Below are 15,866 nucleotides of genomic sequence, written 5' to 3' on the forward strand. Positions count from 1 at the left end.
AATGCTGTAATAATCACATAACAGTTTTTTTTAACGTGCTGCTGGCATCAACTTCAATGAGGACAGTTAAATATAAGGAAAGTTATTTAAATTTATTTATTTATTTATTTTTTTACGTTTTGCACAGTGTCCCAACTTATTTTGGAACTGGGTTTGTATTGGATAACAAAACAGATCTTAATGGTTCATTCTTCGAATAATGTTGAGTTATCCAGTGGCATTGTATTATTTGCAGTTCAAAAAGAACTGGCAATTTCACTGTCACCTTTCCAGTTTGGTGGCTTTATGCATGATACGGGGTGGGGTTAGAAAATGGGTGGAACGTGAAAATTGGCAAAATAATGTATAAATTATAAAACTACTACTTAAGCATTCCTGTTCTACTTGTATCCTAACTGCCAGAATGTTGAAGGAAAATCTATGAGCACCATCGGGACTCCATCCCACCAGAGCCACCTGCAGTTTGGCACAGCATTGGGCAGCCGAGGCCCTCTGGAGCCCCCCAAGATCACCAAGCCATGGTCTTTGAGCTGCCTGAGACCAGCACCCCCTCTCAAGCCCTCAGCTGCTCTGGGCTACAAAGAGGTAGGCACCCTTTCGTAATATAATTCACACCCTTTAGTAAACACCTGGAAAACAGTGAGTCAGACTTGTCGTGGTTTAGTGGGAGCGTAATGTAAGCTTGGGGGTCCTGAGTGGAAGCGTCTAAATTACTGATCTGGTTTTCAAGAATACATTTACCGCAGTATCTTACCATGCAATCATGACCATACCAGTCCCCACAAGTTTCAGTAGTGGTCTGATGCACCAAATAAATAAGCTGATGAGGCTGTAATTTTGTGAGCTCTGTGAGCTTATGTTTATTGTCTGTGAATGTTTATGTGAAATCCGAGAAAAGCTGTTCACTAGAACAAACAGACCATGTGGTTTTTGCAAGGCTTTACAAAGCTCTTGACCAGTTCCTCAGCCTGGCCTTTTTTTTTTTTTCCTTTTTAATTTTTTTATTTATTAATTATTATTATTAAGTAATTAATTTTTTTATTTTTTATTTATTTCGCTTATCTGAGTTTAAGAAATGCATGCATATACTTCTATATCTCTGACAGGACAAGGGCACGCTGAAATGTTCATCTTTCACTGTTCTCTCCATCATGATCCTGTCAGACACATCCATATTTCTCATACATTTTCTCATCCCCTTTCTCTCTCTCCATTCCCTGCTTCTTTAGAGGATGTCTTATATCATGAAGGTAAGAGTAGACCAGTTTGTGTGTGATTGTGTGTGCGTTTTGATATTGTTTGTGTGTATGTGTATGTCAGTTTCTTGTGCGCCTGGCTAGATCTTCTATTGCAGCTCTGTTTTTCTCTTTAATACTGCCTCTTTTGTATCTCTTTAGCTTCTTTCTTATACTTTCACCACTTTCACATTCTCTCTCTCTCTCTCTCTCTCTCTCTCTCTTTCTCTCTCCTCTAAGCCACTCATTTCCTGTTTATTCATTTGTCTTGTGTCCTCCCTCGTCCTCTCACTGATCAGTGGCCTGCATAGTCTTCTTGAACCCAGCTCTCTCTTTACAGAGGAATGCATTTGCTTCTCTCCCAACCTTTTCTTGAAGGATTTCAGTCACTAATGAAATGCTTGTTTTGCTGCTGCACGGAACTTCTCTACATGAATACATCTGTTCTCAAACCAAATATATTAATTAAAAGGAGAATACGGTATTAAATTGAATGCATTTCCTTGTTGATAAATGTTCCTCAGAAAGGCATTTTCAGCAGAATTCCATTCATTTTGTTTGGTTTTGTGGATTTTCAACAAAATATTTTAAAAAGCACATTTACAAAGTGCTTGCTTGAGTTTCACATACATTCTCATAGCTTTGTAACTTAGAAAACATTGAAAATTTGAAAAGCTGCTTGTTGCAACAATCAGTATACATAGTTGGGGCTGAGTACTTTGATTTTGCTGCTCATTTCTGATAGATACATGTTTGGATCAGTTATTCATTATAATCCGAATGTGGGTTGAAGTATAAACTAGGATTAAGGTTGAATGTATTTACTAGCAGCTTCTAGCCCTCATGACTTGCATAAGTAACATGCATATTAAAACTGCACTGATTTATTTCACTCTGATAAGTAAATATTCCCCAGTAATTTGCATTTGCACCACTAACACTAACAGAACAAATGACGAACTTTTTAAATTCTAGAATTTATAAGTGACTTCGGGGAAAAACAAGCCCAGTCATTTGAATGTCACAATAGCATAAAGCATAAGCCCCTTCCTTTCCCTGCTCATGTGAAGATAATCGATACAAATACAGATATTTAATACTCGTAATCACAAAGAAAACAAAAAGTTCATTAGAGCAAAGATGTTTGCCAATTTTCTCACAGGAATATCTTAGTTTAAGATGTATCTATTTTTGGGGGGGAAAAAAACTAACTCTTTATCCTGTGTATTTTGACTTTGCATAATCGGCATTGCTTGTTATTGACCTTTTGCAAAATCTATAAAATTTGTGTCTGGCTTATGTGTCGTCCACTCCACGTTTTTGTCTGATTTTCTTTGATTGTCTGTGTCAAAGGCAGCTAACCTGTGGGAAATTTCAGGTTGTTGTATCAGTGCAGCCAGGGAAACTATATTCTTAAAAATAAGAAGCTTGCAGTAGCTGTAAAAGAAAAACAAATTGTACTGAGCTAAAGTATTTGTTAGACAGTATTTGTGTTGTAAATTGTGACTTGTTTGTATTCATAACATACTGGTACATTTCAGACAAGCTCTAAAAATGTTGATGTCACATGTGAAGTAATAGATTCTGCCCATTAGTATTTAAATTGCTGTTAGAAGTTTACATGCTGAATAGGAATAAGACTGCACTTATAAACGTTTATATATCATTAAATTCTGTTTGGTAATAGTTATTAATTATGTTTTTAATATGTTAATTGTCATTAATAATCAGTTATAACACACAGTGCAACGGGCAACAGTGACCTGTTGTTTGCCAAATAGTGAACAAACATTCATTTACATTGGTAAACCTCAGATCTCACCGCATTACGCAGCTTTAGCACATATACAACCATTAATGAGTTAACCACCTACAGTGTGTTTTTATATATTAATCTTATTATAGTGTGTACATTAAAGTTTTCTAACACTTTCAGTGTTAGACATAAGGGAGGTCACTGTTGCACTTGCTGTCTCTGTGTTACAAAGGATTACTAATTACTTTTAAGGTAACGTAATTAATAACCATGTAATAAAAATGCATTTCAAAAGGTGTGCATCTATTGTGTGTGTGGGGCTACGCCTTGAGCTTTGCCTTGCAGAGCTGGTTTTGCAGAGTGAATGTGCAGGTTTTAGGCTTTTTCTCTCAGGAAGCTGTTTTTGTTGTTTATTTTTTGGTGCAGGGAAGCAATTAGGAGCAAATATGTATAAATATATAAATAAAAATTCCAGTGGAGCTTTGAAATAAACAAGGTGTACATGTGTGAATATGGGGTGTGCTGTGCTTCTGATTACTCTCACGTTGGCAAATTCACCCGTTTCTCCAGGACACCAGCAAAAGCCCTAAACCCATCAAGAAGTTCCTGCCAAAGAGAAAGACGGAGAGAAAACCATCAGATGATGAGTTTTTGCTGAGAAAAAGTAGGTTAAATGGAATGTTTGATCGTTTTTTTTCAGTCTAGAATTAAAATATATGGAGGAAGCAAAGCCTCTTGTTGAGGCTGGAAAAATTAGCGCATCTTGTTAGCAAGCTCTTTATTAGGCCGACAGTTTCCACTGCAGTTTGGGTGCAGTGAGTTTCAAATGTATGTTGTGGTTTTGTGTTTTATAAGGTACCGCAGCACTGGAAGAAGATGCCCAGATTCTGAAGGTAATCGAGGCCTACTGCACTGGAGCCAGTTTACACCAGACCACAACAGGTATTTTCTTTCTCATCCAGCAGAGTCGTTGAGTTAAGGGATCATATGCTGTAATTATTGGCATAAGCAAGTATGAGAAAATTAGACGACATGTAGTGTTGTGCTAATGTGTATCTACACCCAAACAGCTGTCCGGAAGGAGGGTGTCCCTCAGGTCCTTTTACCAGAAGAGGAGAAAATTATTGTGGAGATGAAGAGCAATGGTCAGACCATCATTGAGGAGAAGTAGGTTCAGCTGCTGAAAAGAAAAAGCATTTTAAATGCATTTATAAATGCCCAGCAAGATTGATAACTCTCATTATTACATATTAATATATATCCATTCCAGCAACATTCATTCAAATGCATTATTTTTATTTTGTAGATGTAATAGTTTGGAGCAGGGTTGTAATTGTGCCTCTATTGCCTTTCTGATAATTGGGGGGTTGTTGTTGCTGTTGTTTTCTGTGTAAAGAAAAGAGATTCACTCACCATTCTGTCACTTGCAGAAGCCTTGTTGATGCCGTTTACGCATTAAAAGATGAGGTCCATGAGTTAAAGAAGGTAAAATCATTAGCTACCCTTCAGCTAATCATCAGCAATGTGTTTAATTAGGCGCTTGTACACAGTGTTTATTGACATGGTTGCAGGAGAACAAGTGGATGAAGCAGTGTCTGGAGGAGGAGCAGAAGTCCCGCAAAGATCTGGAGCGTGTGGTTAGGAAGCTGGCGAAGCAGAAGAACGATTGCGCGTGGGAAGATGGAGGCCACTAAGTAACATTTTCTGAGCGCTTTCCCCTTCTCTGTGAGTGTGTGTATGTGTGGGTGGGTTGCTAGATATATATATATATATATGCGTTTGTGTGTGTGTGTGAGCTGTGTGTATGTTTAGAAAGTCATTCGGTGGTGTGTAAAGCAATTTTAAGAAAACTGTATCTTTCAGTATTTCTCGCTAAGGGTCTGACTGTGTTAAGAGATGGGGTCTGTGCTCAAGAGGGCCATGCTGTGTGTGTGTGTGTTTGGTACTTGTGAAGCGTGCTGTGATGCAAGTCTGCAAGAAAGTGTCTCAGACATGGATGCAACAGAAAGACTATGTAAAGCCAAGAGTTTGCTGTAGAAGTGGAAAAGGTTGGTAGCTTGGAACACCTCATATGACTCAGAAAAGCACTGTAATGGACTGTTCACCTTTTATTGGATGTGTTTTTCCACCCTATGAAAACTCAACATGCTGTACGACTGTGATCAAATTTACTGTATGGCTTTTCCTGCTTTTGAAAAAGGAAGACGTGCCCAACCCCCTCCATCAGGGGAAAGGTGCAATAGACGAGATTCACTTTACCAGAGAACTGAACCAGAGAAACCCAGTTTCAGTACAGAAGCACGATGGCCATTTACCTTTATACACGACAGTACCGTCATTACAGTGGCTGATGTCTTCAATCCACGAGGACAACTTCTCAAGCCTTTTATTTCTGTTACAATATGTTCATAAACTACAGTAGCGAAATCTGTCTGCTGATGAAGCATTTATGCTCTGTATAAGGAATATGGACCCTGTATAATGTTTTTTGTTGCACATAAGACATGAGATGCCCTGGTTGCCATCTTGAAATTACCTTGACATTTTTTTTTTCTTAGCTCCAAGCTGTACCATGTACGTTATGTCGGCATAGCGCATGTATTATATAGGCCATGGAATATATTTACTTAAACTGTCTGTTACAATCTTACAATTTACTGTACAGTATTTCTATACCATTTATAGATAATCTTCTCTGATGGATGGATTGTCAGGCGGGTGCAAAGCCACCAGCAAAGCAGTAGTAATAGAAATATCATAGCCAAGATTAAAAGCCTAATAACATACAGCATATAATGTACGTATATCATATATACTTATATACAGTATATTATAGCGATTGTGTCAAAAAAATATATAGGTTTCATATTGAGGTAAAGTTAACCTTCTGAGGTTTTAAAAATATTTATTTTTCTCCCGATTTGTCCTGTGTCGTACGTGTATATTTGGTACCTGGGTCCCTCAGAGGACTTCTCTTGCTGTGGGTTTCTGCCTTTACACCTGACATACATATACCTGACTGTTTTAGAGGCAGACTCTCAGCCTTAAAGGAAAGCAAGGCTCTTTTTTGGAGGAATTTTTCAGTATTTTCAAACTTTTCTTTATCTGCTGCATCTGTAGTCAGTCACCACTGTCGTGATTTTGGGTTTCACCTTCACTTAGAGAATTTATGAATACACTTGTAACTGAAGCCAGACCTATGACTTCTTTTATAAACAGACGTTATTAATTTTAAAAACAAAAATCGTATATATATTGCCACTTTCCAGTATTTTTCATGTTCACATCGGTTGATGCCAATGGGTTGTGGGTAATCCATTTGAAATACCAGTGAAATTGTCATATATCTATCCAGAGGGGATATTTACTTTTCAGACGGTTATAATGATAATAATAATACTGTCAATGTGATTTGGATATGATCATTACATCAGTATTCTCAAACATGAATGTGTATGATACAAATGCGTCAGAGAGGTTGGAAAAAAAAAACCCTGGACTATTCTGTAAGAAGAAAACTTTTTAATGAATAATAAGAGTTTTGCCCACATCAGGAGCGTAAGTGAGGTGTGGAGCCTTAATGTGATAATTAAGACTATTATATATTGTACTTCACTGGTACACTGTCACACGTGTGTGGTGTGTATGTGTGCTTGAATTATTGCCTGATCAACCTTATATTTGATCAGCTATGTGAGTAATTGTAAATGTACAGTGTTTATTGCTCTCCTGTTATTGGAATGCACATTTTGATGAAATAACTAGACGACAAGGGTTGAGGTTTTATAGATATATGGCTGGTGCTGTTCAAGCATAAGGAAACGATAATGCAGGATTGTTTCCACACTCTTCCTTTGCCTAGTTCAAAAGAGTACAGTGGGAGGGTGTAATATTGAAATGAAAGCAACGACCTAAAGCAGCAACATAAAAAAGGGAAGAGATTCTAAATTTGAGCCTTATGAAAACCAATGAGTATTCAATGCAATAGAAGACTGGTTTACTGTTATTACTGCTGTGCATTTGAGGAGCCATCGCCATACCTTAGTTTCACTAGACAGGCATTAGAATGTGCTCCAAATTGTACATTAACCTATGCTGTTAATGCAGTGCTGTGATCTGATAGACACTATATGACCAAAAGTATGTGGACACCTGCTGATCCAACATTTCTTCTCCAATCAAGGTTCTTGATCGGTCGCGTGTTCCCTTCGCCGCTGCTCTCGTGAAAATGCTTTTGAAATTTTTCTTGTGATTAACTGATTGTATTCATCCATAAGAGCATTGGTAAGGTCAGGTACTGATGTCTGACAATGCTCTAACTTTTCCTCAAGGGATTGGGAGGAGCTTTCTCACTCCCCAGAGTGCAGTTGCGCCCCTCTACCCTCCTGTTGACACTGATTATGGTGGCTCATGTCCAGTTGCTTCAGAACGTCCTGTTTCATTTCATACCCTTCTTTGGCTAAGAGTATAAAAGCTGTGTGTGCATGATTGAATGCTTGTGTCCACACGTGGTGCACCTTATGAGGTGTCCACAAACTTTTGATCATATAATGTATCCTTAAAAAAAGGAAACGAAATCAGTCGTTCACTTAAATTCTGCTTGTCATAAGTTGTGTTGTTTGGGTAGTCTTAAATATTATTTAAAAATCCCATCACTATAACTGTTTTTCATATTAATACAGAGTGGTTAGCTCCACCCAGGGCTGCTTTTAGGACGTTCTGTGTTTTACCAATTTGGCTGTTGTAAATGGTCTTGTTTATTTTAATTTTAATTTTTTTTTTTTTTTCAGATTTTTGGTACATTTGCAAATGTATGTATTATATTTTATTTCTCCATTTGAAGGACTGATTAATGTCTTATTGTTTTGATGCAGTATAATAACATACCAGTTGTTCAACTTGGAGGATTTACACATTGTCTGTGGTGTAAAAGTCTGGGATTTTTCAGACTTATCTGTAGCACTTGCAGAAATTTTTGCTTGTTTTAGAATGAATGTTAATCTGTTTTATTTTTTACGTGCCCATGTCTGCAGACCACTTTTAATTTGTTATTTTTTTCTTTCATTCTTTTAATTTTGTTTTTCATTATTATTATTGTTGTTATTATTATTATTATGGAAATGGTGTTCTATGCAATTCTACCAGGTGAGTGAAAAGTCGCAGGACACCCTTTTATTTCTTCAACATGATACATGAGCACCTTCCAATTGGAAAAACTTGCCCTTGATCCAACATGGCGGCTTTCAAGATGGCGGCCATGCTCTGGACATGGCCTTAAATATAGCCCACCCACCCATTACTTGCTGGGGTATTCAGATAAAAGTGTGTCCTTCAACATTTCACTCACCCTGTACATTGTCCCATCTGTGTTTTTATTATTATTATTATTATTATTATTATTGTTAATATTATTTTGTTTTTTTTATATATAGTTACTGCTTATTTGTTTGTTTGGGGATTTTTGTTTGTTTGTTTTCTTTTGCCTTCATTACAATAAGGAACTGTTTTAATAAAAATATATAAATAACATCCCTGGCTTTTTCTTGTGAACTTCACTGTCACCTTTGGACATAAACCTTCACCAATACCAAAAGTTAAAAGAACAATTGGCATGGAAGCCCCTCTTGATTCCATGTTATTTCCAATTACCCAAGCATAGCATTAAACAAGCAATCTCTCTTTGTCATGCTATGATACATCTAGTATACCGATACCTAGTGGCTTGGATGTGTCAAAGACTCCGTACCAAGCCTTTTGCTTATTTTTTGTTTTCGTTTTATTTATTTCTTCAGTGTTCTTTTCCTCCCACATTTGACATTTTCTCATCTCTAGAAACCAGAAGGAAACATGTGAGCACTCAATTACACATTACTTAAAAGAATAAATAAATAGTTTTAAATGGAAGGTGTCAAGTGGCAACTGTCAAAATACAATGTGATGGGGGGGGGGTTGTGTTCTTGTAAACACAAAGGAAAAGTTAAAGTGAAATGAAGAGCGAACAAATGACAAAATGGAAGGTGTGTAAGCACTCGAAAGCTTCCTGTAAAAGCAGAGTAGAAGTGTGTCCCTTCGTGATCACACTCACTCTTTCCATTTTAGTACTGTTGGATGAAATGTAGTTTTAAAAAAATTATGTAATGGTGGGTTCTGTGTTAACTGGAAACTTCTGTGAGTGAGTTAGGTGGGTGTTTATCTTCTGATGTATGTTTGTCCAGTTTAAATCATTACTTAAGCGTTACCAATGGGGGTTTTTCTTTTTACTTTACAGTATTCAGACTCTCATTATGTTAATCGCCAACTCCTGGATTTATTTTTGCCATATATTGTCACTGAACAAAACCTCCAGAAAAAAACCACCTGATTTTTTTTTAATGCCAATCTAACATGGTTTAATTTGAACACATTTTAGGGCATTTTTCTAGGTCTGTTTGTCATTACGTTTTGGCAGAGAGTAAATGGTAGTGGATATGTCCAGTTTAAATAAAAAAAAAATAGGAAATGCAAGGGCTTATGCATGACTGTGAAAACCAGCATTTTTTTTTTAAGAGTGGAACAGATTGTAGAAAGTGTGTTGTAAAAAGAGAAGGTCAGATCATGACTTTTCTCACCCACTGAAAAATTGTTGAGAAAAGTGCAGTAAACGAATGCACAGTGTATCTCTCTGGAAACTTGGGGGAGGAGGAGCATGCAATTTCTGTGGTTTCTCAGACATGTAAAAAAAAAAAAAGTGTTTGTCATAGCTAAGAGTTTGAGATTGTGCTGTATATGATTTGTGGAGGCATGACAGGAAGCTCGAGTTTTATGCTAATGAAACAAACTTATTCTCCCACAAACCACTAATAATAGAAAACACTGAAAGTATGTACTGAATTATTTTTTTTTACCATTTTTAATACAAATAGCATAAATACAGGTTCTCAACAAAGGAAATTCCAAATATATATATATATATAGCCACCTGTGATATAAAGGTTTACTGTGACACCACCTGATTTTAGCAACTGTTTGTTGTCGGTCAAAACATTTTTTGACAAAGTGTTTAAGATGGTCTTTTTAAGTGCAGACCTATTCTGTGGAAACCAGGCTTCCATCAAACGTAGTGTCACTTCCCTTTTTTCAAGACTGGCTTAATCAAGATTAATCAAGTTATAACTTGAGAATAACTTGAGGTGAGACTGAACTAGCCTACATCACTCTGCCTGGAGTTTCCCTTAATAAATAGACAATAATGTATTATAGTATATTACATATTCCACATAAATAAATTATTTAAACACAAAACATATAAATATGATGAACCTATAAACGTGATTATTCATGCCAAATCATAATTGCTGATTTTATTTTCCCATGGAAATTTTTTGCCATCGTTTCTGTTGTTTATTTTGCCCCCACCCCAATATCCAAAAATTTAAGACATCTCAGGATTTCCTTTGAGTTTCACGGAGGTGTGCTGTCAAAGGAAGATTTTTTTGGTTGTTTGGTTTTTTTTCGCAGGGGAAATTCCATCCTCCTTTTCAAGGCTGCGAGGACAGTATCTGCTCATGATTATCCATGTGTACTCAGTAAGGCTCATTCATTTCTGGAGTGTATCCAGTCTTTCGTGCTACTACTTCACCGTCCCGGTCCAGTCTACTGAAACGGGCTTAGTCCTGTAATCTGAACAATCCAAAAGTGCTGGACTCTGCATTCACCAAGTCTTTGCCAGTTACATTAACCAAGAGCTGCTGATTTTCCTCTAGTTCGAACACTCCGAAAAGCGAGGCAGTGCATAAATCAGGCACTCCGCTGTTCTGGGGCAAACTGCAGAAGGCCATGAGCATTTTCTCCCAGCCCTGTTTCTGCGTTGTGTCCTTTTTCGTTTTCTGGGTCCATAGAGCTTGCCCCAGTGGGACCTTCACGTGTCCTTTAGAGAAAGAGACCTGGGAGTAGATGAAATAATATCCAGGGTATTTAATGGTTATGATCCCATGGCTGTTAACACTGATATCCTTCAGCAGAGAGTGGCCTGTATTCCAGAGCAGGGTGTCTGAGTGGTCATCCGCTGAGGAGAAAACCATAAGACTAGAGTTAATTGGTTTGGTTTTGGAAGGTTTTTTTGTTTTCTTTTAGCACACAACTGAAGAACAATGTTCAGAAATGTTTCTTTGTTTCATACATGACAAACAACAGAGCAAAAAAAGAGTAAGCATTATGCATTTGCCATTTACCAGTTTACATGGAGGAATAACAGTACTCCATTGTGTCTTACATACAAGGTACTTTGCTCTTAAATTCAGTTCTTTTTAAATATTCTTTTCTAACTCCTATTGTCTGTGTAGAACAGTTGTGCTCTGTTAGCTTGTCACTAGCCCTCATGTTATTTGCAATCGTTTATCATCAAGGTCTTTTATGTTATCTTGTATAATATTTTTTGTTTGGTTTTGTTACCATCAGTGCATCATGTAGAGAAATGTTTAAAATCTGAATTTATTTTACAATAAGAATAAGTGATTTTTCTCATAGCATTTTGTGGAACCTTGGTTTTAAGAGTGTATTTACTGTATCCGGATAAACTAGAAATGACTGAGGGCTTGGCCTTACATTTAGTAGATTCCCACTTAAGGATGAGCTGGGCCAGTGGTGTGAAGGAGAGTCTTCCAGTTAAAAAGGCTGCTGTAAGAAAAGAAATGAGGCAATGGTCAGCTCAGACCCACAATGGTCATTTTACTCAGAGGTGACACATGATAAACACCTACCTCTTCCTTCCTGTCCTATACCAGCCTTGTTGTTTTTCATCAGTTTCTTGCAGTACTCCACTTCATCGGGTCTGAGGTCACTTCTATCACATTGTTGAAGTTGAGTGTAGCCATTCTGTGTCTGCTGTTGACAAAGGAAAAGGGACTCGTTCACCATATGAAAAATAATAAAATATTTTGCACTTTGTATGTTTCATAAAAAACATTTAATAAAGAGCATCTGTCTGGAATGGAGAATTAATAAATGTGTATAAAGCACTGATATTCAGCAAGCCTTTCCCCTTTGATCTACATGGAGAAGTTGTTAGGGATAAACGTAAAATGTGATAAACGTACAAACATCTGTTTAAACCACACAGAGTTTGTTTAAACTTTTAATATATTACTTGAAGGAGTAAATATTATATATAATCATAACTCATTCAAAAGTGCCATGGCTAAATATGGGGGGTTATTTTCAATCATATTAACTATAAAAACCAAACAGATGTAAATGGCTCATAAACAATTAACAAAAACTATACTATTTCCTCGAGCAGTGGCAGTGTTTTATTCTTAGAAATATCTGAAATACTGCACAACGCTAAGCAGCGAGTTCCTCTGTTTCTCAGCTCAATGAATAACTCCTTGTCAGGGTTTTTTTTTTCTCCTTTGATGTCGAGAAGCCTCTTGCTCACAAAACCACACAAGCCAAAACGAAGCCCAGACAAAACACGCTGCTTTCTTGCTCGGCTGATGTGTTAAATTACAGATGTGTAGTTTTATTATTTAAAAAAATATAGGAGTTTGAATCAACCCATGAATGTTCATAGATCACAGTCGTGGTTACATTTCCTTGTTGCTGTGGTGGTACAGATACGCTAGCAGGTTTAATGTAATTTTGTTTAGAGGACTTAAGAATGAATTCCTAACACTGTAAATCACTATTAAAAAGAACTAAAAATATCACCCTTAAAAACAGTCATAGTCTTTTATATAAAGACTGTGTTTTTCAGGGTAAATTGTTATGTAATGTAATGTAAAATAATGTTGTATACCAATTTACTAAAATTGCTTTCATATAGCACCAGAAATTGTTCACGTTATATACAAATTTAGAACAATTTTTGCAAACAGTGTAGGTCCAAAGTCCATTTATTGGTGTTTCCTAGAACATCCAACTATTAAATTAAGTTCTATTTTTTTAGGAGATATATATATATATAATAAAATAATAATTAATTTTAAATGAGTAGGATTGGTTTAAAATGACGTGTGGTAATGTCTTTTATATCTCATTTTACTGTATCTTTTTTTAAGGCCTTTTTTTGAGATAAAAAAAAAACACACAAACCAATCTTAATTTTTAGAAAAATCTACACATCAAATTTCTTTCACACATGTTCTCTATCTCTCTTTTTTTTGGGTCCACAACCTCAATGTAACCATCAGATCCATGTGCTCTTACCAGGCCGAGTCTGTAGAATAGGTAGACGAACCCTCCGAATGTCAGTATCATCAGTAGCAGCAACATCACAGACAGAAATTTGACCAGCGGTGTGTTTTTGGCCAGTGCTGAGCCCCGGTGACCATGGCGTGGAGGGATTGGTGGAGGGACAGGCGGCGTGTTGAAGCTGCTGTGGAAGGTGTTGATCATGATGAAGAGAGACAGTGAGAGAGAAAGAGAAAGAGATGTGAACACCACCTCCACCTGGACTGGTCTGAAGATCTGCCTCCAGCAGAGACACACTTCTGCTGAGAGACACTTCCTGAAAGCTCTTCTGAGGGCTATGACAAGTCTACATACCAAAAAAATTGGATTATTCACACTAACTTCTGCCTTTATGTCATCCCTCTGAGCTTACTCTGTGGAATGTTTTCGTGAATGTTTTGACATTTGCTTGTGCCTGGTAGGTATATTGGAATCTGACAACATCAATATGGAACATATATTTTACTCAGAATGCTGCAGTGTTGCTTAGAAAATTCATGCTTTTAGTTTTTTTTTTTATTTTGCTGATAACTTGTTTTGGACAGTTAACCACAGGAAAGCAGGCCACCCATATACACACACAAACACACATCTACACACGCATATACACACAAATTGTATGCCCCTATTTTTGTCACAGAGGAAGCAAAAGAAGAGCTTCTTTAAAAAGCCATGTGGTCAAGAATGATGCCTTCTCAGATTCAGTAAAAAGCACCTGTTGCTCTTTATATGTGTCAAACCACACAGTAGAGGAGAAAGGCTCTACTAACATCTTAAATTTTTAAGCAATACTGAGATCGCCCATTACTTCATATATTTTGTAATCGGTACTATTTATTCATTTTCATTCTCAGGAATAAAAGGAAGCACATGTTCAACTGAAAACTACACCAAAGCCAGGCTGTGTTTAGGTTTTTTGCGTTTGGTTTGGGAATATGAGCTGCGAGAATAATGGGAATCTGGTACCACTTTAATATAAGAACAAACTTTAATTTAAAGTTTATAAATGGTTTAAAATCTGCTTAATAAATGGCTTTTACTTAGGTTGTAAACACCTTAAAAGTCATTAATAATCATTTATAACAGAGATAAAAAGGGAAACAGTTACCTTTTTTGGTCTTATAGTGAAAGGAAGAGACAGCCATTTTGACCTTTATGAATTTTTGAAATATAATAACTTTCACATAATAAACCCCCCATGTCCAAAGAGCTGTGACTTTACTTATATTCGAGCATATTTTAGTCTAACATTGTTTTGAAATTAATATTACAAATCACAAAAGTGTTCTGAGCACATAAACCTAGAAAGACCAGGTCATTTTGACCGTTTACATTACGAAAGATCTCGTGTCCCCAAGCCAGCTGTTTTTTTTATTGCTCTTCCAGCACGTCAGTCGTTGCCTTGACAACGTGGCTACAGTTTACCTCTGAAAGAAAGCATCCTGTAAAACTTTGCGCTGTTGAATTAGCTACAAAAGAAAGTGAATTACTTTATGCGAATCACATGGAAGCAAAGAATACATAAGCAGTGCGCCACTCCACCATTTAGGCATTTTGTAAATAAAAAAGCTTTCAGCTTGTTGTGTAAACCATATTTAAGTTTTATTGTTCTTTATATTTGCAAGTCATTTTTAAAAGATTTTTGTTGTTAGTTTTTATTTCACAGTAAATCTATATATGAAGTAAAACATCATATATACTGCAATAGTATACTAACTAGCACTGCATAATAAATATAATCAATAAATAAATAATGACTAATACAATTTATTTTAGTCTTTCTGACATTTTATGACCCATTCTAATAAAATTAATTTATTTATGTATTTCTATTGCATGATTTCATCATGCAAATATTACACGGGTCAAAATGACCATGGTGTGGTTCTCGTAGTTATGGAATCCTGGCCGTTGTAGTGTTAAAGCATTTACAACATAATTAATAATCATTAATAAACAGAAGGTAAACTAGTTATAAACTTTTATAAGTATAGTCTTATTCTAAAGTGCTACCGGAAAGCGGTAGATCAGAAGTCAAAGATGTACTATAGATGTACTATATATAACCTTCTGGTTCTCTCCTTTTAGTTAAAGCTGTCATAGTCAGATCTGCCGGAGTCATTAGCCACACTCTGGAAATGTTCACATTTTCTGCTTTACAAACACCAAACAGTTCAAAACTAATTCCATCCCTTTACATTTTTCAGAGTAAACGACTGCCCTCCTGTCCATCAGGACACTGATGGATGACTGTCGAGATCCTCCTCCACGCTTCAGACCAGCTGCCCACGCTCCAGCAACCACCAAGTGCCTTGAAGCTGCCCCTACACTGAAGTTCTCACGGACTACTTACTATTATCACCAGTAGATTGACCAGAGGAGGATGGGTCACCCCTTGTGAGCCTTGCTTCCTCCCAAGGGTTCTTCCTCAGCTGGGGGAGTTTTCCTTTCCACTGTCGCCCCTGGCCTTGCTCACTTGGGGTTTTTTAAATTTTTTTACATTTCATGTCAAATCTTTGTCTTACTGGAATTCTGTGAAGCTGCTTTGTGACATCAGTTGTAAAAAGCACTATAAAAATAAATTTGATTTGATATAGATATTCTGTAGAGATTGTATTTTTAAAAAAAAGGCATTGAAGAAATTGTAGTGTATATATTAAACACAA

The 15,866-nt window shown here is 36.6% G+C and overlaps 2 protein-coding genes across 4 annotated transcripts in view; one reads left to right on the top strand and one right to left on the bottom strand.

Moving 5' to 3' along the window:
- The window catches only part of arhgef6 (Rac/Cdc42 guanine nucleotide exchange factor (GEF) 6), a 39,709-nt gene extending 31,264 nt beyond the window's left edge, over positions 1-8,445 (top strand). The window contains exons 16-22 of one of the 2 annotated variants that reach the window (XM_066648923.1): positions 403-585; positions 1,230-1,250; positions 3,562-3,655; positions 3,847-3,933; positions 4,062-4,158; positions 4,422-4,476; positions 4,563-8,445. In XM_066648923.1, the coding sequence (XP_066505020.1) occupies positions 403-585; positions 1,230-1,250; positions 3,562-3,655; positions 3,847-3,933; positions 4,062-4,158; positions 4,422-4,476; positions 4,563-4,685 (660 nt within the window). In that variant the 3' untranslated portion in view covers positions 4,686-8,445. The remainder of the gene's footprint in view (positions 1-402; positions 586-1,229; positions 1,251-3,561; positions 3,656-3,846; positions 3,934-4,061; positions 4,159-4,421; positions 4,477-4,562) is intronic. The other variant, XM_066648924.1, reaches the window with a different exon arrangement.
- Positions 8,446-9,955: 1,510 nt separating this feature from the next.
- cd40lg (CD40 ligand) lies at positions 9,956-13,414 on the bottom strand. 2 transcript variants are annotated; one of them, XM_066649994.1, is made up of 4 exons: positions 13,177-13,414; positions 11,730-11,850; positions 11,575-11,646; positions 9,956-11,035 (listed from the first exon to the last, which is right to left on the bottom strand). In XM_066649994.1, exons 1-4 carry the CDS (start codon positions 13,363-13,365, stop codon positions 10,638-10,640), a joined length of 780 nt encoding a protein of 259 aa, XP_066506091.1. In that variant the 5' UTR covers positions 13,366-13,414; the 3' UTR covers positions 9,956-10,637. The 2 variants fall into 2 exon arrangements, with proteins under 2 accessions (XP_066506091.1, XP_066506090.1); XM_066649993.1 differs by having other exon boundaries at positions 11,730-11,853.
- Between the last annotated feature and the right edge of the window lie 2,452 nt (positions 13,415-15,866).

Source organism: Hoplias malabaricus, chromosome 17, assembly GCF_029633855.1.
Source record: "Hoplias malabaricus isolate fHopMal1 chromosome 17, fHopMal1.hap1, whole genome shotgun sequence".
Classification (NCBI taxonomy): Eukaryota; Metazoa; Chordata; class Actinopteri; order Characiformes; family Erythrinidae; genus Hoplias; species Hoplias malabaricus.

Bases quoted from the DNA above. Each gene is read 5' to 3' on its own strand.
- cd40lg (XM_066649993.1), bottom strand. From the start codon at position 13,365: ATGATCAACACCTTCCACAGCAGCTTCAACACGCCGCCTGTCCCTCCA. The intron at 11,647-11,729 runs GTAGGTGTTTAT...CTTTTCTTACAG, and splicing joins TATAGGACAGGAAGGAAGAG to CAGCCTTTTTAACTGGAAGA. The intron at 11,036-11,574 runs GTAAGGCCAAGC...TTTTCTCCTCAG, and splicing joins TAAGTGGGAATCTACTAAAT to CGGATGACCACTCAGACACC.